This window comes from Microcaecilia unicolor, chromosome 11 (genome assembly GCF_901765095.1).
Source record: "Microcaecilia unicolor chromosome 11, aMicUni1.1, whole genome shotgun sequence".
In the NCBI taxonomy this organism is placed as follows: domain Eukaryota; kingdom Metazoa; phylum Chordata; class Amphibia; order Gymnophiona; family Siphonopidae; genus Microcaecilia; species Microcaecilia unicolor.
The window spans coordinates 114,392,998-114,420,903 of NC_044041.1; the positions used below are offsets into that span (position 1 = coordinate 114,392,998).

At 43.3% G+C, this 27,906-nt stretch overlaps 1 protein-coding gene across 1 annotated transcript in view; it reads left to right on the forward strand.

The window, feature by feature from the left end:
• MACROD1 (mono-ADP ribosylhydrolase 1) overlaps positions 1–27,906 on the forward strand; it is a gene marked incomplete in the record, with an annotated part of 1,234,860 nt that overhangs the window by 34,860 nt on the left and 1,172,094 nt on the right. Inside the window, 1 exon segment of the mRNA XM_030218128.1 lies at positions 5,906–6,025. Coding sequence (XP_030073988.1) covers positions 5,906–6,025 — 120 coding nt within the window.

Here is a 27,906-nt window from a genome sequence, read left to right on the forward strand (position 1 = left end):
GCCTTGCCTTTTGGCCTCGCCACAGCTCCCCGAACCTTTTCGAAGGTAATGGTGTTAGTAGCTGCCTTTCTCAGGCGAGAGGGTATTCGGGTTCACCCGTACCTAGACGACTGGCTCATCAGAGCGGACTTGACAGAGGAGAGTCATCAGGTAACAGCCAGAGTGGTCTCAGTACTTCAGTCTCTGGGCTGGGTCGTTAATATAGCCAAATGTCACCTGATCCCCTCTCAATCTCTAGAATATTTGGGGGTCCGGTTTGACACGGCCTCGGGCTTTGTTTATCTACCCGAGGAAAGGTGGTACATGCTTCAGAATCAGGTCCGTCTGCTCCTGAGGATGCCTCGCTCCCGCGCTTGGGACATTGTCCAGCTGTTAGGGTCGATGACGGCCTCCTTGGAAGTGGTGCCCTGGGTGAGAGCGCACCTGAGATCTCTGCAGTGCTCGCTGCTTCAACGATGGTCTCCAATTTCTCAGGATTATCAGTGCAGATTCACGTGGCTCCCTGCGGCCCGGCTCAGTATGGAGTGGTGGCTCTCAGACAGCATGCTGCGGCGAGGAATGCCGCTAGCGCTCCCCGATTGGTGCCTGGTGGTAACAGATGCCAGCCTGAAGGGCTAGGGTGCACATTGCTGGGGAAGGCATGTCCAGGGTCTCTGGACACCCGAGGAGTCGGAGTGGTCCATCAATCGCTTGGAGTTGAAAGCGATTTTCCAGGCACTTCTGGCCTTTCACTCAACCCTGGAAGGATTGGCTGTCAGTGTTCAGTCGGACAACACGACAGCAGTGGCCTACATAAATCAACAAGGTGGCACTCAGTGCAGAGCACTGGCTGCGCAGGCCGCACAGATTTGCCACTGGGCCGAGCTACATCTGCAGTTTCTGTCAACAGCTCACATTGCAGGTCAGAGCAATGTGCAAGCCGATTATCTAAGCAGGCATCAAATCGACCCAGCGAAGTGGGAACTGGCAGACGAAGTGTTTCTTCAGATATGTGCCAAGTGGGGACGCCTGTAGTGGATCTTATGGCCTCAAGCACAAATGCCAAAGTCCTGTGCTTTTACAGCAGACGGAGAGATCCTCGCTCGGCGGGGTTGGATGCCTTGACTCAACCCTGGCCTCAGGGCCTCCTGTATGTGTTCCCTCCGTGGCCCTTGATGGATTTGGTCAAGGAGAGGTGGTTCTCATTGCCCCGGATTGGCCCAGGAGGCCGTGGTATGCGGACCTCCGGCGGATGCTGGTGGAGGCTCCCCTTCCTTTGCCTCTGGTACCGAATCTGTTGTCACAGGGACCGGTGACCTCAGAGGACGCCTGCCGCTTTGGTCTTACGGCATGGCTATGGAGAGGGCGCAATTGAGAGACAAGGGTTATTCCAGTAAAGTCATTTCCTTTCTCCTACAGGCCTGCAAGCGTTCCACTTCCTGGCTTATGCCAGGATTTGGCGCCAATTCGAGGCTTGGTGTGCTTCTAAAGCGATCAGACCCATGCGGGCTTCTGTCTCGCCAGTACTTGACTTTTTGCAGGATGGTTTACAAAAAGGCCTTGCCTATAATTCCCTGCGTGTTCAAGTGGCAGCCTTAGTATGTTTTCGAGGAAAGGTCGCTGGCCTTTCTCTGGCTGCTTATCTGGAAGTAGCACGGTTTTTTAGAGGGGTGCTTCGGCTCCGTCCTCCCTTGCGGGCTCCATGTCCGGCCTGGAACCTGGGGTTAGTTTTAAAGGCCCTTCAGTGTTCACCCTTCAAGCCGCTAAGGCGAGCTTCAGAGAAGGATGTGACCCTATAGACGGTCTTTTTGGTGGCCATTACTTCGGCGAGACAGGTGTCTGAGCTCCAGGCGCTGTCCTGTCGAGACCCTTTTCTGCAGTTCTCAGAGTCCGGAGTTATGGTACATATGGTGCCTTTCTTCCTGCCTAAGGTGGTTTCAGCGTTTCACCTAAACCAGCCTATTTTCCTTCCTTCCTTTTCCAGAGAAGAGTTTCGGGAAGCCTTTGGGCAATTGCACCTCCTAGATGTGTGAAGGGCTCTGTTGCAGTATCTGTGCATGCCAAATGGTTTTAGGACCTCTGATCACCTTTTTGTCTTGTTGTCAGGTCCGCGCAGAGGGTCTCCAGCGTCTAAAGCCACTATAGCCTGTTGGCTCAAGGAAGCTATTTTTTCAGTCTATCTACTGTCTTGCTGGCCTCCGCCTGAAACCTTTAAGGCACATTACACAAGAGCGATTTCCTCTTCTTGGGCTGAAACTAGAGCACTCTCTTTTCAAGAGATATGCAGTGCAGCGACATGGGCTTCTAAGCTCTCTTTTGCCCGACATTACAGGCTGGATGTGGCTGCCAGGAGTGACGCGCATTTTGGAGCACAAGTGCTGGCGCGTGGTGTGGCTTGTTCCCACCCTATATAAGGATTGCTTTGATACACCCCATTCGTAATGGATTCATCTGCTTGATGTCAAGGAAGGGAAAATTAGGTTCTTACCTTGGTAATTTTCTTTCCTTTAGTCATAGCAGATGAATCCATGAGCCCTCCCTCAGTGATTCATTGATGTTGTTTTATATTCAGTTTTTCCTGTAGATATGTTCCCTCATTGGGAGAAGTTGGAAAACAGTCTTCAGGATTTCTGTTCTGTTATAGGAGGTTGAGTTCGTCCCTCCTTGTGTTATTGCTTCTGTTCTGGGGTGTTCATCCGCTGTGAGGAAAGTTCATGTTATGCTACTTTGCGGTGTAATACTGCTTTGGAAGCTTCAAATACTGAAGAGGCAGATGGAGGTAGCTGGCCATGAGGCACTATGGTTTTTCAGAGCTCTCTATCTCCCCCTGCTGGTTGATGGACACAACCCATTCGTAATGGATTAATCTGCTATGACTAAAGGAAAGAAAATTACCAAGGTAAGAACCTAATTTTCCCAAACTACGTGATCACTTAAACCTAATCCTATTCTACAGACCCCCGGACAATTGGCAAGACTCACAAACACACTTTATGGATTTCATATCGAATATTTGCGTTTCCAACCAGGACCTTCTCATAGCAGGAGACATCAATCTTCATCTTGAAGATATTACCTCAAGTAATGTACGTGAATGCAAGGAATTCCTCCAACTATGGGAGCTTCACTGGCAAACATACAACCCACCCATAACAAAGGACACACACTAGATATTATCACCCACAAATTCTCATCAGAACCTAATCTCACACTTATAGATACAAAATGGACAGCCATGCCATGGTCCGATCACTACAAAGCAAACCTCTCACTCCGCTGGAGAACAAAAAAGGCACAACAAAACAAGAGCAAAAAACCTACACTACGAGAGGCAAAATAGACCCACCAACATTCTGGCAGCAATTCTATACCGACGAATGGACAACACCTACAGACTCACCCCAATTCCTCCAAGAATGGGACAACAGATGCAAAACAGCACTAGACAACATAGCACCACTTCAAACCAGAACCTCACACAGAAAAAACTCAATACCATGGTTTAACGAAGAATTGAAAGAACTAAAAACACAGGTCAGAAGATTAGAACGAGCATGGAACAAGAAAAAAGACGAACACACACTCAAAGACTGGAAACAGCTACAAAGAAAATACAAATACAATATCAGACAAACTAAAAGAACATACTACAAAACCAAAATAGGACCAAACTACAAGGACATCCACAAACTCTTCTCACTCGTAAAAAAAAAACTCCTAAACACTACACCGGTTACCTCTAACAACATAGACACACCATCCGCAACCAATCTAGCGAACTACTTCAATGAAAAAATTACAAAGCTCCGACTAAAGATACCTACCAACATCACTGAGTATACAAACATCCTTGAATGTCTTGACCCAAAACCTGAGGAATGCCCAGCAGATCGACCATGGACTAACTTTGATACGATATCGCCAGATGAAATCTCACAATGGCTCGGAAAATATGCCAAGTCACAATGCAAATTAGATATTTGCCCCACTAGCCTAATAAGATCCGCCCCCAAACAATTCAAAAAAGACCTCACGAATCATATAAACCACAGGCTTCAAAATGGTCTCTTTCCCACGGAGAAAGGAAACATCTTACTAACCCCACTGCCAAAAGATGCTGAGAAAAGCACAATGGACCTAACCAATTATCGCCCAGTAGCATCAATTCCGCTAATAACCAAACTCGTGGAGGGCATAGTGACGAAACAACTTACTGAATACCTAAATAAACACTCAATTTTGCATGAGTCTCAATCAGGATTTTGGACAAATCACAGCACCAAAACTTTATTAGTATCTGCAATGAACTCATTCAAACAAGCAATTGCAACTGGTAACAACATACTACTCCTACAGTTCGACATGTCCAGCGCCTTCGACATGTTTAATCATGGAGTACTATTACATATACTAGAATACTTCGGAGTAGGAGGTACAGTTCTCAAATGGTTCAAAGGATTCCTGACCACAAGATCTTATCAAGTAACAACGAACGCGGACATATCACCCCCATGGATACCCGAATGTGGAGTTCCCCAAGGTTCCCCCCTCTCACCAACTCTCTTCAACCTAATGATGATACCTTTAGCCAAACTTCTAGCCAATCAAAACCTCAATCCTTACATATACGCAGACGATGTCACGCTCTACATTCCGTTCAAACACGATCTAAACAAAATCACCAACGAGATCAACCAAAGCCTCCAAATCATGCACTCCTGGGCGGATGCATTCCAGCTAAAATTGAACGCAGACAAAACACAATGTCTTGTACTCACCTCACAACACAACAAAAACAAATACTCCACCATAACCACACCATACTGCTCTCTCCCCGTCGCACAAAATCTGAAAATTCTTGGAGTTACCACTGATCGAAATCTCACACTTGATGATCACGTGAAGAACACAACAAAAAAATGTTCCACTCCACGTGGAAACTCAAAAGAGTAAAACCTTTCTTCCCGAGATATATCTTCCGTACCCTGGTACAATCAATGGTAATAAGTCATCTGGACTACTGCAACGCACTATACGCTGGCTGCAATGCACTATACGCTGGCTGCAAAGAACAGACTATCAAAAAACTTCAAACAGCCCAGAATACCGCTGCCAGACTCATATTTGGAAAAACTAAATATGAAAGTGCAACACCCCTAAGAGAGAAACTTCACTGGCTCCCACTTAAGGAATGCATTGCGTTCAAGATCTGCACAATTGTACACAAAATCATTCACGCAAACGCCCCAATCTACCTGCTAAACCTCATGGACCTGCCTTCCAGAAACGCCATAAGATCATACACAAATTTCTCAATCTGCACTTCCCCAGCTGTAAAGGACTAAAATACAAGCTGATACACGCCACCACCTTCTCTTACATGAGCACGCAGCTGTGGAATGCATTACCCACATCCCTGAAAGCTATTGACGAAATAACTAACTTCTGCAAATCTTTGAAGACACACCTCTTCAACAAGGCCTACAAAGAGAACCCATAGCCTTACAAAGCTACCTCACCAATCCACCCAGTTATTAAAGTCCACCTTCTATACCATTATGCATAACACCTTCCTCTCTCTTCCCTTACTTATTCCTTGTATATTACTAACTGTATCTGATATCATGTAATGACTATGTCATAACAAAACTCTGTAAGCCACATTGAGCCTGCAAATAGGTGGGAAAATGTGGGATACAAATGCAATAAATAAAAATGAATAATGGTGTGGACATTTGCACCATGTTTTCATTGGTGCAAATGGCTTAAATTTATGCATGACTTTCCGTTAAAGCATGTATTCTATAAACCATGCCAAATTTTAGGCACAGCTTATAGAATAACGCTTAAGTGGGGTTTTTTCAGCGTTGATTTTTTTTAGGAACCATTTTTAGAATTTACCCCTGAATGTTTACCTCCTTTATAGGTGCAAAACTCAAACAACCTGAGGAGACCAAGTACCAGAAAGATAAGGACTTGAATGAAAAAATATCCCTATTCCGGGGTGACATCACCAAGCTGGAAGTAGATGCTATTGTGAATGCAGGTGAGAACAGACTAAATTGCATCGCTGCCCCTTTAAGTCTGAGACAAAATGCAGAAGCTTTTGGGTTGGATTTGAGCAAAATTGGCATAAAACCAAAGGAAGGCTAGTTGGAAACAAGCTTTGAAAGAGTATTACAGGAATTAAATTTAGCAAGGAGGACTTATTATACAGCTTTGGTGGGTCTTGAACGACCTAACTTAAGGAAATTATTTGGAATATTACAACAAAATTTTGATGTTATCTACTTCTCCTAGTTTGGCTCTAATTATTTTGCTTCTACAGTCAGTAACATTTGTCAATCTTTTAAGTGTACCATAGAATCTAATTATTGTAGTGCTGATTTATATGATGTAGTGGACATTCTAGTTGATAAGAGTGTGGACTACTTTTGAGTATGTTTCTTCTTTCACATTACGTCCCTTGGTAAATAGGTTATCTAATACAGGATGTCCATTAGAATAGTATTCCTTCTTTCTTGTTGAAAGATTTATCTTCTGAATTATTGAACCAGCTTGCTTTATTTGTGAATATTACTCTTGCCTTAGGTTGGTTTTCCCAGAATATAGAAAACATTGTACTGACTACTATACCTAAGAAGGTGGATACTGATCTATCTCAAGTTTCCAAGTTTAGGCCAATAGTGAATATACCATTCCTAGCAAAACTGGTGGAATTTATAGTTGGATCCCAGTTGTTGGATTATTTGGAGAAATATAATCTGCTGCATAAATCACAGCATGGGTTCCATTACTTTCACAGTACTGAGACCTTGCTGTTGTCTTTGATCTCTGAGGTAAAGCAGGTTCTGTACAGAGATGGAGAGATGGTGCTATTACAGTTTGATACTTCTGCTGCCTTTGATATTGTCAATCATGATAGTTTATTAGTTTTACTATTTGAGTTTGGATTTGCGGGCTCTGTCTTTAACAGGTTTGAGTCCTTTTTGAAGAATAGACAGTATCTGGTATTGAAAGATGGAATTTTTTCATCTCCCTGTGGTACCCTCTTGTTGTGTTCCCCAGGGTTCTTCCCTTTCACCACTTCTATACAAAGTATATATGAGTTCACTGGGACATATTTTCATTGGATCCAGGAGAGTTCATATTATCCTGTGCTGATGATATTTTTGTATTGGTTCCTGTTGGTCAATATGCTGGATCCATTTGTAGGATTATTAATAATAGCATTGATAAAATTAGTAAATGGTCTGCTTCTGCATGACTTAAATTGAATACTGATAAAAGAAAAATCTTATAGTGTGGCATAAATTTGTCTTCTATGCCAAAGTTTATATTGAACAATGAAGGGATTCAGCTTAATACTGAGAGAGTCTAAAGTCTTGGGTATGCTTTTGGATTCTTTGCTGACAATGGAACCTTAGGTTAATAATTTAGTTTGGAAAGCTTATCTTAAACTAAAACAACTACACCTGTTGCGTCCATATTTTTTGCAGGATCATTTTAGAATTATTGTTCAGTTATTGATTTTAGCTTTGTTAGATTATGGACATTTTTTGTATTTGGGAATAACTTCAAAATTGATTATTAAGATTCAGGGCCTCTTTTACCAACCACACTAGCGATTCCCATGTGGCAATGCTGACAAAGCCTAATCAAGTGAATGGGCTTTGTCAGCATTGCCATTCAAGGATCGCTAGGCTGGTTTGGTAAAAGAGGTCCTCAGTTAATTCAACACTCAGCAGCTAAGTTGATATATTGTAAGTCAAAAATAGATCATGTTACACCTTTGCTGGTGGAATTGCACTGGTTACCAATACAGGCCCAGGTTCATTTTAAGGCGCTTTGTTTGGTATTCCAGATCTTAGAAGTTTACTGCCCAGAGGAATTATCATAATTGGTTAAATTCCACTATAGAATCTAGGAGTTGTACTTATCTGTTTTTGGCTTTCCCAACTTTTTTTAATATCTTGCTGTGCCTTTATGGAATAATCGTCCTATTGAAAATCATTCTTCGAGAAGTTACTTTTTGTAAGTTATTGAAGACTCATTTGTTCTCTAATTCTTTTAAGAATTAGTTGTTTGATTTTTTTGAATATCCTGATAAACTGTATCAGTATTTCTCTTTGTACTCTGCTGTGAATTTCATAACATGTTATAGGTGTTATAGGATCAGACTGATCTACTGCACTGTATGTATAAAGATTTGCTTAGATTTGTTACACCAAAATTTCCCTGGGTTCCTCCTTTCCTTGGGTTATTAGCATTTCAGTTTGGCTGTGAGTGTCTGTTTCACCTCAACATAAATACAGAGTAGCAAACCAGAGTATGTTTCTGGGCACTGTTAATAAACCCATGATTTATTAAAACATTAAGCAAGATTGTTTTATGCTGATTGTACTGGGAGTTGTTATCCCATCTGAAGTTTGTTCTTTTGTTGTTTATATTTTTCCAAGATTCTTGCAGTAGATCTAATGGTGCTTCACTGTATTTACAATATAAGTTTCAGGGAAAAGAACTGGGGTTGTGCTGCTAAAAAAGTATGACACAGTTATGACATTATGCTGTGTGTATGTGAAGATGTAGAGATTCATATTAGAAACAGTAATAAAAATGTTTCCAGCAGGATGGCCATGCTAACTGGTGTACAGAAGAAAAATTGACAGGCTTATGGTATTGAAGCTTTTGAGGGTAAGTCGCTTGTCAGTTCCATCTGACAAAGTAGACTCATCCTCAATAACTTATGTTTGAAATCTGTTAGTTTGTGTGCTTGTTATAAAAATAGTCTATCTGGGCCAGGGACATTCTGAACTTGGTTGTTTTCAGCCACTGAGGTGTATCAGAGTAGTATTTAGGAAAGCAATGGAAATGATTTCTGGAAAGTGAATCATTTTTAGTGGCTTAAAAATGCTTGATTCTTGACCTGCAGGTCAAGCCATTTTTTAGAAATTACCCAGAGTGCTGCTTCCAGGACTCTGTGCAGCTGACTCTTGTAGGTATTACAAAGCAGTATGATATTCAAGCAGAACTGGCATGAGAAGATGTAATTATTTACAGATTGATAAACAGGTAAACACATCAACAATAAACGTGACGATGGCTTTTTCCTAACTGTGTAAAGTAGTGTGCTTGCTGTATTAGTCTGTTTGGATACATAGACATAAAAAGCAACAAACAAGTTATTGGCCACCACCACTGTGATGCACCTGTACTTGTGTATTTCGGTAGCAATATCTTGTCAAATTCTGTATTTAATAAAGGAAGAGGAGCTCTTGATAGTCACAAATGTATTAAGGTAGCCCAAGAAAAAGGGTCTCTCCTATAGCTTATTTGACCTTTATTGTTTTTGTAGCTGTGTAAAATGGTCCAAACCACAATGCTGACCTGCGATAGATACCCTAGAGATCACTGTGACCCACTGTAACGTTGAAGAATTAGTAGTATACATTGCACATGTTATGTGATGCTCTATTGCCAGTGGGGCTGTTTGTGTGCTCAGTGTCTCTTTTGAAGCTTGCATGGTGTAGGCTTGCCATTACCTGCTGTAGGGACTCAGCATTCACATTACATTGTGTATCTGAGGGAGTCTCCATGAGCTGTGGAGTTTGCAGCGCTCTACTACACTATTGGACTGGAATTGTACTTAAATTAATTGAAATGAAATCATGAGCCTTCCTGCTTTCTTGCTACTGTAACACTTTTCAGCTGCTCTTCCTTTTGTTGGTAAATTAACAGTGCTGCTTAGCTCTGTTTACTGAAAAAGTTAAGAAAATGCAATGTGAAAGAGGACACTAGGGGACAGCACTGATTCATGTTCAAAAGCAATAACAAAAAGATTCATTTTAGAACCGATAAATCAGCCTGTTTATTAAAAGAATAAAAGCCTTAACTAACAAGGAGCTTTGTCAATGCGTCATAAATCTGCTTATGTGCTTTACGAAACCCATATGAAATTCATATGTAAAGTCTCTATCAAGAATAGGAGACATGTCCGTAAACTTTTCTTTGACCTGATTATAGTCATTAATAATGAATAATTGGCTTCCCAGCTTTCATTAAATTAGCCACAATAGAAATAATACAGATTGTCTTTAAAGGACCCATTGTGTTTTTATTTCTTATTTCACACAGGGGCTCATTTTCAAAGCACTTAGATTTACTACTACTACTACTAGTTAACATTTCTAGAGCGCTACAAAGTGTACGCAGCGCTGTACAAACACAGAAGAAAGACAGTCCCTGCTCAAAGAGCTTACAATCTAATAGACAAAAAGTAAAGCATTTAAATTAAAAATATTTAAGCAGTCAAGCACAAGAGAACAGTCACAGAAGGACTGAAGATGTTGAAGGGTGGTCAGTGTGATTTACAAAGTTCCATAGTAATCTATGGAACTTTGTAAGTCAAAGTGCTTTCAAAATGCATCTCAGTCTTATTCACATCTAGTGGTATAATTTTTAACTTATTTACTTTAAACAGAAACATCATCTCTAACTTGGTGCAGCTGAAGGAAGATTATCAGGCTGGAGGGAGTTAACAGTTGGCTCTTAAACAGTTCTTAAACAGTCTAAGAGGGATATCTTTATAATGAAAAAGGGGGCTTAAAAATGTGTATGAAGTCATAACAGGGCTGCAGCAAGTCATAGATCACATTGGGCCAGGTGACAATCATGCTGAGTGTTATGTCATCTGTGACATTGTAGCTAATATGGACCAATGGGATCCTGTATGTAGACCAGCAATTTTATTTACTTTTATCATATTTGATATTCAGTATATGGATAGAAAATTAGCCACAATGCGGGTTACAATAAAATCATATAAACAACTATCTAAAACATATATATGCATTTGAAGTGGGGAGGAGCTTTGGGATTAGTCTTGGGGCTGGGTTGGGAGTTGGGATTAATATTCACTTTATGGCCATATAATGGAAGACCACTGTTGGACGTTATTGATTGAATTCAAGCTTTGTATATTGCAGTTCTCTAATGTAGATGACTGTTTTGACAATTGTGATTTAAAAAGTATATTACAAAACAAATATATGTATATAAAAAATACCAGGCATTCACTGACTTCAGGAAGCACAAATAATTAGTGTTACTGCAAAGTGTTTGCGGCAACGCATTCCACAGCCTGGGGGTAGAGCACTGAAAAGCACTGCATCTTGTCACTGTCAACCTTACCCGAGGAGAATCCACCCTCTGGTGGTGGTAGGGGCCTGATTAAGGGAGTTTTACCAAAGGTGGATCCAGATTACCTCAGACCATTGGGTTCTGGAGGCTATTCGCAATGGCTATGTTCTGGAGTTTGAAAGGCCTGTGGATCTGTTCAGTCTCCTTATGGTTTTCGTTGGAAAGTGAGAGCCATCAGGGACACGTTGGACCATTTGGGGGAAGAAGGTGGCTCGGGCCAAGAAGGAGGTCACTTTCCATCCCATTTTGGATCTTAAGAGGCTGAGCAGAGCCCTGAAGGTGCCCTCTTTTCGTATGGAAGCTCTGCATTCAGTCGTGGTGACAGTTTGTCATGGGGCATTCTTTACATTTCTTGTCCTCACAGAAGTCTATATGCACATTACATTTCTGTAGGCGCATCAGAGGCTTCTTTGTTTTGCTGTATTAGGGAGACATTTTCAATTTTGCACTCTACCTTTTGGGCTTGTGATGGCTTCCCACACCTTTACCAAGGCTATAGTTGTTGTAGACATGGCTGTGCACAAGGAGGGCATTCTGGTTCACCCTTACCTGGACGATTGGTTGATCTGAGCAAAATCTTTTCAGGAAAGTATGCGAATGATGGCATGGGTCATTGCTTTTTATTAGGGGGGGGGGGAGGAGCACATGGGCTGATTGGTAAATCCTGCCAAGAGCCATCTCTTTCCAGCCCCGGATCTCGAATATCTGGAGGTGTGTTTCGACAGGTGTTTTTGCCCCCTCAAAGGATCCTCAAGTTGCAAGATCAGGTGCACAATGTCTTGTTGGTGGGCGATCCCGAGCCAGGTATTTTCTTCAGGTCCTGGACTCCATGGCGGTCACACTGGAGGTGGTGCAGTGGGCCAGGGTGAACATGTGTCCCCTGCAGGGGGCCCTGTTGTCGCAGTAGTCCCCTTAGTATTCGGATCTAGACAAGTGTCTGTCTCTCAGAAGAGAGCCAAGGGTCAATCTGCAGTGGTGGCTGTTCAAGGACAATCTTGTAAAAGGCATGAATCTTGAGCCTCAAGGGCTGGAGGGCTCACTGCCTTGACCAGGTAGTCCAAGGGCTGTAAAAGTGGATGGAGGCACAGCGGTCGATTAACCGCTTGGAGTCCAGGTGATTTGGCTTGCTCTACTGGGCTTTTAGAAGACAGTCAAAGGCAAGGTGGTTTGGATTCTCTCGGACAATACCACGGTGGTGGCTTATATAAACTGGCAGCATGAAAAGTCGCCTGCTGAGTCTGGAAGCAGCCTGCCTAATTGCTTGGGTGGAGATGCATCTCCTGGATCTTTTGGTGGTCCATGTGGCCTGAGTAGATAATGTACAGGCGGATTTTCTCAGCAGAAACACCCAAGATCCAGGCTAGTGGGTGCTTATCCAAGATGGCAGTCCACTGTTGGGGTCGGCTGGGGCACAGACTTCTCACTTCTTCATTAATTGAAGGGATCCCTAGTTGGAGGGAATAGATGCTCTGATTCTATTTGCTGATGCATGTTCTATTGTATGTGTTTCCACTGTGGCTGTTGGGGTGAGTGCTTCAACTCATTGAGTTCCATCCCGATATGGTGGTGCTGGTGGCTCCGGATTGGCCTTGCAAGCCTTTGTACAGGGATTTGATTCGTCTCATGGTCAAAGACCCTCTATGCCTGCAGGGGGTGGATGGCCTCTTGAGGCAGGGCCCTGTTTGGAATCCAGACCAGTCTTCATTCTTACTTATGGCCTGGCTCTTGAGAGGACACAGCTGTGGAGGCAAGGCTATTCCTCCAAAATGATTGACACCCTCTTGCGGTCACATAAGCGTTCTACTTCCATGGCCTATGTGTAGGTTTGGCATCTTTTTGAGCGTTGGTACTAATCCATTGCGGTCCTTGGTGGCGGAAATTCTGGACTTTCTGCAGGACAGTTTGGATAGGTTTTGGCACTGTCCTCTTTGAAGGTGCAGATAGTGGTGTTGGCTTGTTTCCATGTTCTGGTGCAGGGAAAGTCATTGGCGTCCTTCACAGATGTAGTTAATTTTCTGAAGGGAGTCAAACAGATTAGACCTCCCGGTAGGCCCATGGTACCCTAGTGGGATCCTAATCTCATGTTGTCAATCTTGGTTAAGGTGCCTTTCGAGCATTCGTCAACTTGTTCCTACAAGGATCTAAACTTGAAAATGATTTTTCTGGTCATGATTTCATCAGTGCGCCAGATTTTAGAGTTGCAGTCTTTGTTGTGTCTGGAGCCTTTCTTGGTCCTCTTGGAGGAGAAAGTTTCTTTGTGTACAGTTCCTTCCCTTTTGCCCAAAGTAGTTTTGGTTTTTCATATGAATCGGTCCATTTCTTTGCCAATTTTAGGAGATTTTCCAGAGATAGAAAGCAGCGATGTTTGGCTGGGTTGGATGTGAAGAGAATTTGCTGGCATACTTGAAGGGCATGGAAAGGCTTAGTTGTAAAGATAATCTGTTTCTGTTATTTGGAGGATCAAAAAAGGGAGTGGTAGCTTCCAAGGTGACCATTTTCAAGATGGCTTAAGGAAGCCGTAGCATTTGCCTGTATACTAAAGGGTCACCCTGGTTCTGAACAATCTTAAAGTGCACTCTACTCGTGGGGTGGTGACATCACGTGCAGAGAGTAGCTTCATTCTTCCATAGGTTTTTTTCTCAGGCAGCAGTGTGGTCATTTTTGTGTTCTTTTGCAAAACATTATCGGTTGGATGTGTAACATAATAACATAGTAGATGACGGCAGAAAAAGACCTGCACGGTCCATCTAGTCTGCCCAAGATAAAGGCCAAGCATGAGGCAAATTTTGGTTCTGCTGTGCTCTCTTCCAGTCTCGTGGGGTCTTGCCCTTGAGATGATTACTTTGGTACTTCCCAAGCATCTTGACTAGTCTGGTTAGCCACTAAAGAAGGAGACAGTGGCGTACTGAGGGCGGGGTGGTGGGGGTTGTCCGCCCCGGGTGCACGCCGCTAGAGGGGTGCAGAAAGCAGCTGTGCAGCTGTCGGCTCCGCTAGTTTCCTGCTTCCTCTGCCCCGGAACAGGTTACTTCCTGTTCTGGGGCAGAGGGAGCAGGGAAGCAGCGGAACCGACAGCCGTGCGGCTGCTCCCAGCAGGTAAGAATGCACCGCGGGGGGGGGGGGGGGTTGTGTGGATGCGCCGGGGGGGGTGTAGTGCTGCACCCGGGGGGGGGGGGGGGGGAACAGACACCACTGCACCGGTGTGTGTGTGGGGGGTGCGCAGCGGTGATCCGCCCTGGGTGGCAGCCAAACAAGGATCGCCACTGGAAGGAGAAATTATGTCTTACCTGCTACTTTTCTTTCCTGTAGACATTCAGACCGGTCAAGTGTCTGCCCTGTGGTGAAAGGGCGGTGAGATGTGGAATAATCTGGTGTTTGATGTTCAGATGATAATTCCTGGTTTGGGGTGGTTCAGGCAGCTCCATTAGTTGTGTTTTGCTTCTGTGAGGCCAATATTCAGCCAGAGGGAAGCAGGCTGACTAAGTCCCACGGTCAGCGCTGAGCCCAGATATTCAGAGCCGGGCTGTTTCTGGTGATGGGCATTGAATATCAGGAATTTTTTTGCCGCTATAAGCTTAACCGACTAAGTTAATATTCAGCACTAGCCGGTTAAGTTTATAGTGGCCAAAGATAGGCCTGCTATTTTGGTGACCTAATTTGGCCTCTTAACTTGGCTGGCGAAGTGCTGAATATTCGCAGTTAGCATTGGCAGAGAATATTCAGTGAGTTATAACTAGCTATCTCCCACTGAATATTCGCGGCTAGCTGGTTAAGTGCTATTTAACTGGCCAGGAGCCCTTCCTGGCCAGTTACATAACGCAGAATATTGGCCGGTTTGGTTTGAACCTTGATTGCTGTGGTTGTTCAAATAAAAAAAAAAGTAAATGAACGCAAAATCAGCATTCAGCACTTTTATATCTGAGTGTGGAAAGCCAGTTTTCACATTCTTGTGAGTTGGTGACAAAGTTACAGCCTCTGGGGGTCTTTGCTGCATCTGCTTTATTATGGAAATTCTAGCTGGCTGGGAACTGCACAGGGGTTTTCTACAAGTCTCAGAGTTAGGTTTTCTCAGTCTCCATCTGCTGGTAGGCATGCATAACCCAAGTGTCTGGATGTCCTAAAGGAAAGAAATTAGCAGGTAAGACTAATTTCTCTATATTTCTTTTTACCAAACACCAGTTTAGTTGCATTGCAGTGTTTTTGTTCCACAGTTGAGAAGAAGGGGCACTTATCTGGATGGTGTTAATGTGTTGTTTTTCTCCGTATACAATTTCTCCATCTAAGAACTTTATCATAGATAAAATAATTTGACATTGCTAACTAAGCGGAGAGATGTGCTACAGTTTTGCTTTGGTAGGGTGAAAATCAGACCTGGTGTGGAAGAGTAGTCTAATGGTTAGAGCAAAAGGTTGAGTACTAGGGAAGCCCAATTGAAATCCCACTGCAGTTCCTTGTGACCTTGGGTAAGTCACTTAACTTTCCATTGCCTCAGGTACAAATTTATCTCTCTGTTTACAAAGCTGCGCTAACAACTGCCGGGCTGTGTCGGCATTGCTGCCTGGCTTTGTAAACGGGGGTTAGATTGTGAACCCTTTATTGACAGAGAAGTACATTCAGGGATAGTAGATAATGTCTGCGTACAGTAACTTGCCTTGAGCTACACCTGAAAAAGAACATAGCCATAGTGGGTCAGACCAATGGTCCATCTAGCCCAGTGTCCTGTTTCCAACAGTGGCCAAGCCAGGTCACAAGTACCTGGCAGAAACCCAAATCATGGCAACATTCCATGCTACCAATCCCAGGGCAAGCAGTTGCTTCCCCATGTCTGTCTCAATAGCAGACTATGGACTTTTCCTCCAGGAATTTGTCCAAACCTTTTTTAAACCCAGATACGCTAACCTTCGGCAAAGAGTTCCCAGATACTACATCCTGTAGCAGAGCTGCTTAACTATTCGTTGAGTGAAAAAATATTTCTTCCTATTTGTTTTAAAAGTATTTCCATGTAACTTCATTGAATGCCCCCTAGTCTTTGTACTTTTGGAGCGAGTAAAAAATAGATTTACATCCACTCATTCTGCACCACTTAGGATTTTGTAGACCTCAAACATATCTCCCCTCATCCATCTGTTTTCCAAGCTGAGAGCCTTACCTCTTTAGCCTTTACTTATACAAGAGGAGTTCCATCCCCTTTAATGCACTTCTTTGAACCTTTTCTAATTCTGCTATGTCTTTTTTGAGATATGACAACCAGAACTGAACTGAAGGGTCACCTGGCATCGGTGACGATCCTAGGTCGGCTGCCACCCGGGGCGGATCGCCGATGCGCACCCCCCCCCCCACCCGGGTGCAGCACGAAGCCCCCTGGCGAAATGACACCCCTCCCCGGCGCATCAACCCCACCCCCCACCCCGTGCATCTTTAGCTGCGGGGAGCAGCCGCACGGCTCTCGGCTCCACTGGCTCCCTGCTCCCTCTGCCCCGGAACAGGAAGTAACCTGGTCCGGGGCAGAGGGAGCAGGGAACCAGAGGAGCCGACAGGCACGCGGCACCCCCCCAGTAACGTGCACCCGGGGCGGACCGCCCCCACCGCCCCGCCCTTGGTACGCCGCTGCCCGGCATGAGCCAAATTCAAATAAATATAAACAAAAGTACTGGGATTAAAAAAAAAATATATATATATATATAAAAACAAATAACATGGATAATTGTTTACCTTAGAATTGTGTTCAGTACCTAAAACAAGCCCTGTCTATTCAACTGTGTTTGCATGGAAATTTCAGAAGCACCAAATTCCCATCTAATCTCCATCTCTCTCTTTCATTTGCTGAGGGCGCTCTTCATCACTAGGGAGATGGGATCCTGAGTTTCTGATCTCTTCACCAGTTGTCTGAGGAATACAAAGATGAAGTGAAACTGACTTCAAAACAATATGTGGCACAAACTACCTCAGTATCGCCTGGTGTGTGTTTACTCCAAAACAGGGAGTTTTGATGTCCTTTGGGGTGACATTTAATAAACCATTTTTAGCATTTCTAACCTTTCAGAGCTATGAATGCTGTAGACAAGTCTTCATATTCTCTAAATTAGCAGAAGGGAATTCCAGCAATCACACAATGGCAGCACCTGCAAACTATCGCAGTACATGATCTTGGCCAACAGCTGTGGCTGTAATGGGGGCTGATAGGAATACATTTTGGCATACAACAGTTGTATATCAGCACCTTTAGAATTATATCTGAGAACACATGTCTGTATGTTATCTTCAACCTGATGTTCTCTTTTTTGCAATAAAAGATCTCGGTCTGAAAATCTTGCTCTTTTAAAATAATCTTAAGAACTCTTATCAGGATAGCCCCTCAATCTCAATTTATCTTTCAATACCTTGCTATGATTTTTTAAATCATTCAATAACGAGCAGTTTTTCCTCAGTCTTAAGAACTGCGATAATGGCAAATTGTTCTTCAAACTTCTTGGGTAACAACTGTTGTATGCCAAAATGTATACCTGTCAGTGGGCTAAGTCTAATAATCTCATTATGATAATCATAATTTAACACCACTACGGCAACCTCCTTATCAACCTTTCTAATGACAATACATTTATCATCCCTCAAACTCTACAGAGCTTATTCACAGTGAGTACACCTTTAAATTGTTAATTGCTGTCAGTTCTAGCGGTACCATGGCTTGCTTTCATTTTCTTTGCAGTGTCTTAACATGGTAACATAATAGATGGTGGCAGATAGACCTGTACGGTCCATCCAGTCTGCCCAACAATATAAACTCATTACATGTGGTATGAAGTGTTAAACAATATGTATACCAGTGTTTCTGGTGGCCAAATCCTTGCCATTTTTAGGGCGTAGATCATAGAAGTCTGCCCGACACTGGCCTTGTTCTAAAATTTCTGAAGTTGTTGTCAAAGCACCTGAAAAGCTCAAGTAATCATGGCTTCCACAGCAGTGAGCTGCCTTTGCCCCCGGTGTGTTTTTTCTGGGCTTTTCTGCTTTTCCCAGGTGTCAGTCATGGCAGAGGTTGTGGGTTCCCGTGCAGTGCTTTCTGACTCTTTCGACTCCAGCAACTGCAGCCATTATGGAAACATGTGGTTCCACTTCTTTGGCTGAGTCATTGTCTCTCACAAACAGTTGTGCTTTTGAAAGTTTCTGCTTTGACTTCTACTACTACTACTACTACTACTATTTGACATTTCTAAAGCGCTACTAGGGTTACGCAGCGCTGTACAATATAACATAGAAGGACAGTCCCTGCTCGAAGAGCTTACAATCTAATGGACAAATGTACAGACAATCAAGTAGTGGCAGTCAAATTGGGGCAGTCTAAGGTTAGGTGCTGAAGGCAACATTGAAGAGGTGGGCTTTGAGCAAGGATTTGAGATGGGTAGGGAGGGGGCTTGGCGTAGGGCCACAGGAAGTTGATTCCATGCATAGGGTGAGGCGAGGCAGAATGGGCGGAGCCTGGAGTTGGCGGGTGGTGGAGAAGTGTGCTGAGAGGAGGGATTTGTCCTGTGAGCGGAGGTTTCGGGCTTCTCAGCCATCCTGCATGGCTTCTTTGGATGCAGCTGCACAGGTTCCTTTTTCTCCTTAGTTTATTTGCCTCATACATCAGACATATTTAATGAAGAGGGCTCTCCCTACTACAGTAGCTCAGCAGCAGCTTGCAGGTGCCCAAGCTTCATCCTCTTCAAAGAAGAGGCGTGCTGATCTCATTCCTGACTTGGACCCTAACTCTCCTTATTCACCTCCTCTTTAGAAGGGGGCCTCTCTGTAGTCTCTGTGCAGTCTCTTCTGCCAGAAGCATTGGAGGAAGGGGCGCTTCCCCTGGATGAAATGGATGATCCCATGATGGTGAGTTTGTTCCACAGGGAAGAACTTCCCTCCTTTGTCACAAAGGCCTTAGAAGTGATAATATTTTTTCATCTTCTCAACCTGCCTTTGTGCCTAATCCAATGATTGCTAGTACCAAGAAGCCTCTTCACTCATTTTGGGCTCATGAGGCAATGCATGAATTAATTACTGTACAGTGGGAGACTCCAGACAAAGGCGGCCAGGGCTATGGCTTGTCTATATCAGATCTCCTCTGAAGAACTGGGACAGATTGAAGTGGCCTAAGGCAGAGGCGTAGCCAGGTTTTGATCTCGGGGGGGGGGGGGGGGGGGGGGGAGCAGACTTTTATAAAATAGGCGCCAGTTGGTGTCAGCTACACAGCAGTGTCTGTGTTGTTGCTCAGGGGCTGTAGCGGGCACTGATTAATACAGGCTGTCTCTGTTGCATCCTGCCTACAAGGAAACAGTAAGTTACATCAAGAAGCAGGACGCAGAAGAGATCCCTGGACTGGCCAGAGCAGGCAACCTGTCTTCTTAACTACGAAGTAAAAATATTCAAATCGTGACCATCACCTCAGGAATAGCACACACATTCCTTCCACTGCTAGACACCTTGTTTAAATCAGATGGGCGTTTGTGTGGTGATTCTACAGGATGTGAAGAACACTAGTCCTGAGCATTTTTATTTTAGGTGACAAGGGCCACCAAAGGCGGCTCTTCCCCAGAGCCTACTTTCAAATAGGGCTAGACATTTTGTGAAATAACACAAACCCCTGCAAAAAAACACCCAAAACCTATACTGAAAACTTACCACACCATAACAGCCCTAATCCACCTACAAAAGACAGTGCTATAAATATTACAGTGGGACCTAGAGAAGTGTTTCCCTAGGTGGTCCTGGAGTACCCCCTTGCCATTCAGGTTTTCAGGCTATCCACAATGAATCTGCATGAAAAAGATGTGCATGTAATGGAGGCCCTATATACAAATCAATGTCATGCATATTTATTGTGGATAGCCTGAAAACCTGATGGGAAAGGGGGTACTCCAGGACCAACTTGGGAAACACTACCCTAGAACACAAAACTTACCACACTATAACAGCCCTAACCCACCTATGAACAGACAGTGCTATATATATTACACTGGGCTCTACAGCACCAATTAACCTACTATTGGGAAACTGGAACAAGCTGCACTGTTACACATTCCTACACAGATGCTACGTGCTATCAGAATCCTTCACCTCAGGCACACATACAGAACATGGACAGACCCTCATCTATATAACATAAGAGTAGTCATACTGGGTCAGACCAATGGTCCATCTAGCCGAGTATCCTGTTTCCAACAGTGGCCAACCCGGGTCACAAGCACATGGCAGAAACCCAAATTGTGACAATATTCCAATCTAATACAGAATAGGGAGCCATAAAAAAAAGCACCCAAAACAAAAGAAACCACCACCAACAACAAGAGCAAAAATTGAAATAGAGAACCCCCTCCTCTCTGCCCAATGAAGCCAGATTCTATAAATAGTGCAATACTGGTAAAAAAAAAAAAAAAAAAAAGAAACAGAAATGCATTTTCTCCTGTATTTTGCAAAATAAAAATACAAAAAATGTACATTTTACAAAGCGGGTACATCTCAGTCCTTACAAAGTATTAAATAAAAATATTTTTATACCTTTGTTGTCTGGGAATTTGGCTGGTCCAAGACTTCTTTTCAATGTTCCATGAGTCAGCCTTACAAATTCTTTTCCTGGTTGGCCTTTCCATTTCTTCTCTCGCCTCTTGTCTTTTTCTTTTCCTTCTCTACATCTGTTTGGCACTGATCTTTCGTTTTATGTCCCCACTATCAAATAGCTATGTATAGTGCTGCCAAGTAATCCAGTTATTTATTTATTTATTGCATTTGTATCCCACATTCCCCCACCTATTTACAGAAGGGAGATTTTTCGGCCAGTCCTAGTGTGAACTCGCATCCCAAATTCATGTGGGATTTGCAGTCCCTGATTCTACCCATCAAAATCTGTGCTGCAGTACATCCAAAATGGCTTAAGAAAATGCACTCAGACCCCTGCAGGGTTGCTAATTTGAAGGTCTCAGAGATGTGCATTTTCAAATACTGTCATATTCCTAATATCAAATTGAATAAAATACCTTTTTCTACTGTTTTCTACTCTGTGACCCTACCTCCTCCCCATTTCCAGTAGTGCCTTCTCTGTGTCCCTATCTCCTCCCCTTTCCAGTAGTGCCCTGTGTCCCTATCTCCTTCCCCCCTTTCCAGTAGTGCCCATGTGTCCCCATTTCTTCTTTCTCCAGCACTGCCTCTTTGTGTTTCAATGCCCCTACCCTCTCCCTGTCCAGTATTGACTCTGTGTCCTTCTCCATCCCTGTCCACCATTTACTATATCCTTCTCTTTCCCCATGTTAACCTTTTTCCCTGTCTCTTTCAGCGCTCCCCAGTGTTTCATTTGGAGGGGCTGGTTATAGGGACACTCTAGCACGTGTTATATTTGTGCAGAGATTTTTTTTTTTCTCCTGGTCAAAGCCACTAAAACAGACATCATGTTATGAGAATCAGGTGCTAAACATTCAGAGTTTCTCTCTATTTATTTATTTATTACATTTATACCCTGCATTAAACATGAATTAGGTTGAAACAAAACAGAATAATCCATTTGTGTACCTAAAAGGTAAACTACAAAACAGATGAAAATGTAATTTCATGTGCCGCAATGAAAGGAGAGTTTAATTCTACTTTCATTTAATTTCAATATATTCTATCTTCCCATGGCAGATTACAACAACAACAACAACAACAACAAAAATCCTTTATCCTCCACCTTTTAAGACACTGTGAGGCTCATTTTCAAAGCACTTAGCCTCCCAAAGTTCCATAGAAACCTATGGAACTTAGCCTCCCAAAGTGCTTTGAAAATATGCCTCAAAGTATCCTGCTAGATAGTGATGGCACAAGGGAAGCAAGTTTGGTCCAGTGAAGACTAACTCAAAATAACCTGTTCCTTAGCTGGACCCTAGTATTCCCATATTAAAAATGCGACCATACCATGCCTCTGTGGCTATGTTCCACTAATGTTAAACGATTAACTGGATTTTTTGACTAGGGACACAAACATACACTTATTTATTCAATACCACAATTCCTCATGTACAGCCACAAAACAACTTTTTAGGGTGGATAGTATTCCTTTTATTATCGACCAAATAAAGAGTTTTTAGTTTTGACACAGTATAAGTCATCACAAGATCAAAATATAAGAAAACGAATGGACTGCATTAGGGATTTATAACCCATTTATGTTTAAGCAAAAGAGATCTGCATGAAACAAAATATTTATTTTTATTTTGACTTATAAAACCACTTGCCCCTGAAACATGTTCAAAACAGAGTAATCCATTTGTGCACCTAAAAGGTAAACTACAAAACAGATGAAAATGTGATTTCATGTGCCCCAATGAAAGGAGTTTAATTCTACTTCCATTTAATTTAAATATAATTCTATCTTTCCATGGCAGATTACAACAACAGTTAAGATGATGAACCCATTAGAAAATAGGATATCCTCACTGAAATCTGGATATCTGTATTGTATAGAAGCACAGTGAAGAAAAATCAAACTATAGAGTTTATAATTGCAGTTTCTACCAACTACAATAATTTTTGAACCTGTTTTAGTGATATTCAATTGTTACTATATCTACATTTCTCATCCAACTTTTAAGGCACTGCCTATCCAACTGAAACAACTTTAGATTTGTTACAGACATGGACCAACAATAAAGAACGACAACATGGATACACAGCTGCTCATACATTTGGCTTGCTTAGTTTCACGTGAACGGCAATGATGGCTGCGCGGGAGAGTGGAAACAAATCAACCAAACTGGCTTCCATGCTTACAGTGAACTAGATGGCTCACTTCCAATGCTGTCTATTAAGCTTTTTCTCCCTTCTCCACCCCCTACCCACCGACCGACCGACTTCCTTGGCCAGCTTTTTCTCCCTTCTCCACCCCCCACCTCCCTCTCTTCAACCCGCTCTCTCCCGTCTGCATGGTAATTTTTACTTCCCTGAAGTCTTTTCCCTCCTGCTGCACTGGTGATTCACAGTCAGCTGTTTGCCAGCATCGGGGCCTCTCCTCAGGCGCGTCCCACCCACTCTAAGCAACTTCCTGTTTTCCGCAAAGGTGGGACGTGCCTGAGGAGAGGCCCCGACGCTGGCAAACAGCTGTGTCAATCGCCAGTGCCGGAGGGAGAAGACTTCAGGGCAGTAAGAATGACCACGCGCTGCGGACGGTAAAGAGAGCGGACAGGAGAACAACAGATGCAAGACTCACGCGGGAGGGGGGGAGAGAGAGATTTTGCATGGCCCACATAGGCGCCATTTTTTCAAAATATCTGTTTAGGGGAGGGACCGCTCCCCCTGTGCCCCACCTAGCTATGCCACTGGCCTAAGGTGGATGCCTTGGTGGCAGTTGTAACCAAAAAGACACTCCTCCCTGTGGAGGGGGGGGGGGGGGATAGGATAGGAAACTGGAATCTGTTCTCAAGCTTTCCTTTTAAATTTCTGCATTGTCTCTTCAGGTATCCATCTGCAGTTTATAGGCATACAGAGCTTGTTTGAGCTGAGTACAGCAGGCTGCAGATACCTTGTCGGTTTTGGATGGGTCTCCCTGTCTGGAGTTTCTAGCTATGTAGACAGGTTTGGCTTATTTGGCAGACTCCTTGTATGATCTTGTAAGGGCTTTGGCTAAGCAAATAGCCTTATCGGTTATGGCCAGGCATCTGTTGTGGCTTAGGAATTGGTCAGTGGATGCTGCCTTTAAGCAGTGCTTCACTAAGCTTCCTTTTAGGGGTTAGCTTCTCTTTGAGGAAGATCTTGACAGTTTGCTTAAGGGCCTGGGCAAGTCCAAGACTCTGCACATGCCTGAGGATAAACCTCTTCCTTCAGATTTTCTCAGTCTTGTCCTCAACAAAGATATGAAGTGTTACAGACTGGGCCATGCTTCTTCCTATCAAAACCTTAGGTATCAGCCGAAGCAGCCCTCTCAAAATGACAAAAGGTCTTCTCAACAGTCTGTTAGGTCTGTTCCCGTCTCTCACAGCACCTAATGATGGGATGCTGGTCCTCTCTTCGCTGCTGTCCATAGGAGGTAATCTTTCCAACATTTATGAAGATTGGACCAAGATTATGTCAGATCAATGGGTCTTAGACGTCGTCAGAGAAGGTTATAGGTTAGAATTTTCCTCTTTCATCGCAAGTTTTTTCTTGGACTTTCCATACAAAGCCTGGCACAGCCCTACAAACTGTTCTCTCTTTGGGGGCTATTTAGCCACCTGTTCCACCTCTGGAACGGGCACAAGATCATTATTCCATCTATTTTGTTTCCCAAAGAAAGGGTCCTTTCGTCCAGTGCTAGACCTCAAAAGAGTGAATAGATGGCCTCATCATCAGTGCTTCTTGTTCTTTGCTGTTCTCAGAACCCATTTTCAATTCAGGGTGATGCTCTTTACTACTACTACTACTACTACTATTTAACATTTCTAGAGGGCTACAAAGTGTACGCAGCGCTGTACAAACACAGAAGAGAGACAGTCCCTGCTCAAAGAGCTTACAATCTAATAGACAAAAAGTAAAGCATTTAAATTTAAATATTTAAGCAGTCAAGCACAAGAGAACAGTCGCAGAAGGACTGAAGATGTTGAAGGGTGGTCAGTGTAATTAGGTGTAACTCTAGGGTGATGCTCTTTAGCCTCGCTTCAGCTCCCAGAACTTTCTCCAAGGTAATAGTGGTCATAATGGTATTTCTAAGACAAGAAGAATTTCAAGTTCACCATACTTCGATGACTGGCTAATCAGGGCTTCTTCTTTTCAAGAAAGTCTTGCTGTCAACTCGCAAGTGATAGCTCTTCTACAATCTCTGGGGTGGGTGATCAACCTTCCCAAAAGTCAGTTGCAGCCATTGCAAAGTCTGACATATCTAGGGGTTCATTTCAACACTCTGTAAGGCAAAGTTTATCTTCCAAATCAAAGGACAATCAAACTTCAAGATCAGATATGTCAGTTGCTTCAGCTTTGGAGCCCTCAAGCGTGGGACTATTTGCAAATCCTGGGGTCCATGGGAACGCCTAGAGGTGGTTCCCTGGGCCAGGGCTCACATGAGGCCACTGTAACAGTTGATATTCTCCCGTTGGTCTCTGATGTCTCAACACTACAGTTGTTGGCTTCTCTGGACCCCTCAAGTGAAATCCAGCATGACTTCACTTGAGTCCCTTAACACCATTACCCAGTGTGGCATGGTCAACAAGTCAGTTGAATTATCTTCTCCAAGGGACTTGTTGACCATGCCACACTGGGTAATGGTGTTAAGGGATGCCAGCCTGAAGGGCTGGGGAGCTCACTGTCCATCACACAGCTCAAGGTCTTTGGACCAAGGTGGAGGCTAGTCCATCAATCAGCTAGAACTTCAAGCTGTCAGACTGGATCTGAGAGCATTTCAGGCCATTCTCACAGGAAACCCAGTCTGGGTACTGTCAGACAATCTGATCACCGTAGCCTACATAAACCGGCAAGGAGGCACCTGAAGTATGCAGCTTGCTATAGAAGCTCATCTCAGCTTGCTATAGAAGCTCATCTCATACTCCAATGGGTGGAAAGTATGGTGCCCATGATTTCAGCAGCTCATATTGCGGGGACAGTGAATGTCCAAACAGACTACTCTATGGATCCAGGAGAGAGGGAGTTGTCAGAGACACTGCACAAATGGTGGTCTTCCAGTACTGGATCAGATGGCATCTCACCACAATGCGAAGGTTTTTTGGTTCTTCAGCAGAAAAAAGAGAGTTTGTTTCAGAGAGGATAGATGCTGTTCTTCAGGACTGGCCAGAAGAGGGACTACTGTACGTCTTCCCACCCTGGCCGATGGGTCAGGTGAATACGGGTAGAGGTAATTCCTTCCCTTTCTCTTTCCTTTTACCTTTCCCTTCATCATTCCAGGTTCTGTGTGACTTACATTGAAACAGAGACAATTACTTATACAACTACTAGATTACAATAAACATAGCAGTCAAAGATGTATAATTGGTTGTGAACAATGTGGTTAAACATAAATTTCCAAAAATACTAGGACTACAGGGCACACAATGAAGCTATTAAGTAGTAAATTTGAAATAAACCGGAGAAAATATTTATTCACAACATGTAATTAAACATGTTGTTAAAATGTGGTAAAAACAGTTAACTTAGCAGGGTTTAGAAAAGGTTTGGATAATTTTCTAAAAGACAAGTCCATAAGCCATTATTAAGATGGATTTGAGAAAATCCACTACTTATTCTTAGGATAAGCAGCATAAAATCTGTTTTACTGTTCTGGGATCTTGCCAGTTACTTGTGACCTGGATTGGCCACTGTTGAAAACAGGATACTGAACTTGATGGACCTTTGGTCTGTCCCAGTATGGCAAAGCTGATGATCTTATCTGAGGCAAGTGGTTCTTGTGACATCAGATTGGCCCAGGAGGCCATGGTATGCGGACTTAATCCAGCTGCTCGTGGACAAACTCTTTCACCTGCCTCTGCATCAGGACCTACTCTCAGGGATTCCTCCCCCTTTGATCTTATGGCTTGGCTGTTGAGTGGTCGAAGTTAAGGAGAAAGGTTATTCAGCGGATATTATTACCTTCCTGTAGTCCCAGAAACATTCCACCTCTTCTGTGTATGCACGAGTTTGGAGTCTATTTGAGTAGTGGTGTGAGGAGAGAGTTATTTGTCCCTTTCATTCATTTTTGCCACAGATTTTGGCCTTCCTTTAGGACGGGTTTAAAAAAGATCTAGCCTATAACGCACTTAAAGTTTAGGTGGCTGTGCTACCTATTATCAAAGATGTTTATCAAGTACTTCTTTGGTGGCTCACCTGGATGTGGTATGTTTACTTAAAGGGGTCAACCATATTAAGCCGCCTCTGTGGGCTGCTTGTCCTGAGTGGAATCTTTATCTGGTTCTCAAAGCTCTTACCCTGCCCTTGAGTCATTAAGGAAAGCTACAATTAAGGATCTTACATTGAAGGCAGTGTTTCTGGTGGCCATACCGTCAGCCAGACTAAGTTTGGAGTCTAAGCTCTGTGATGCCGGGATCCATTTCTTCATTTCTCTGAGGCAGAGGTTTCTATCCAAATGGTTCCTTCATTTTTATCTAAGGTCATTTCTGCATTCCACATTAACCAGCCTCTGTTTGTATCTTCCATCAGAAAGGTGGATTATGGCCAAGAAATTAGCATGTTACGTTCCCTTGATATGTGCCGAATTCTTCTTCATTACCTTGAGATGACTAATGAATTCCATTGCTCAGATCATCTTTTTATCCTCTTTTCTGGTCCAAATAGAGGAAATGTAGCTTCTACTATAGAATGATGAGTTGAGTGCATTTCTTCTATATAAGTTCTGTCAGGTAAATCAACTCCGCTTTCTGCGAGGGTTCACTTTACTAGAGCACTTTCCACATCATGGGTGGAGTCTTGCAATTTTTCTCTTGAGGAAATTTTATAGGTTGGCTACTTGGTCCTTCTTTCACACTTTTTCCTACTACTACTACAAATCATTTCTATAGCGCTACCAGTCATACGCTTCACAATTGAACATGAAGAAAAGACAGTCCCTGCTCAAAAGAGCTTACAATCTAAATCAGGACAGACAGGACAAATAAGGGATAAGGGTAGGACAGACAGATAGGACACATAGGGAAGAAGGACTATTGAAGAGAGGAAGACAAGATAAAGTTACGAGCAGGTGACAAGTTAGGAATTAAAAGCAGCATCAAACAACAAGCATTATTGGGTGGATGTTGCTGCTAGATGGGAAGTAGCTTT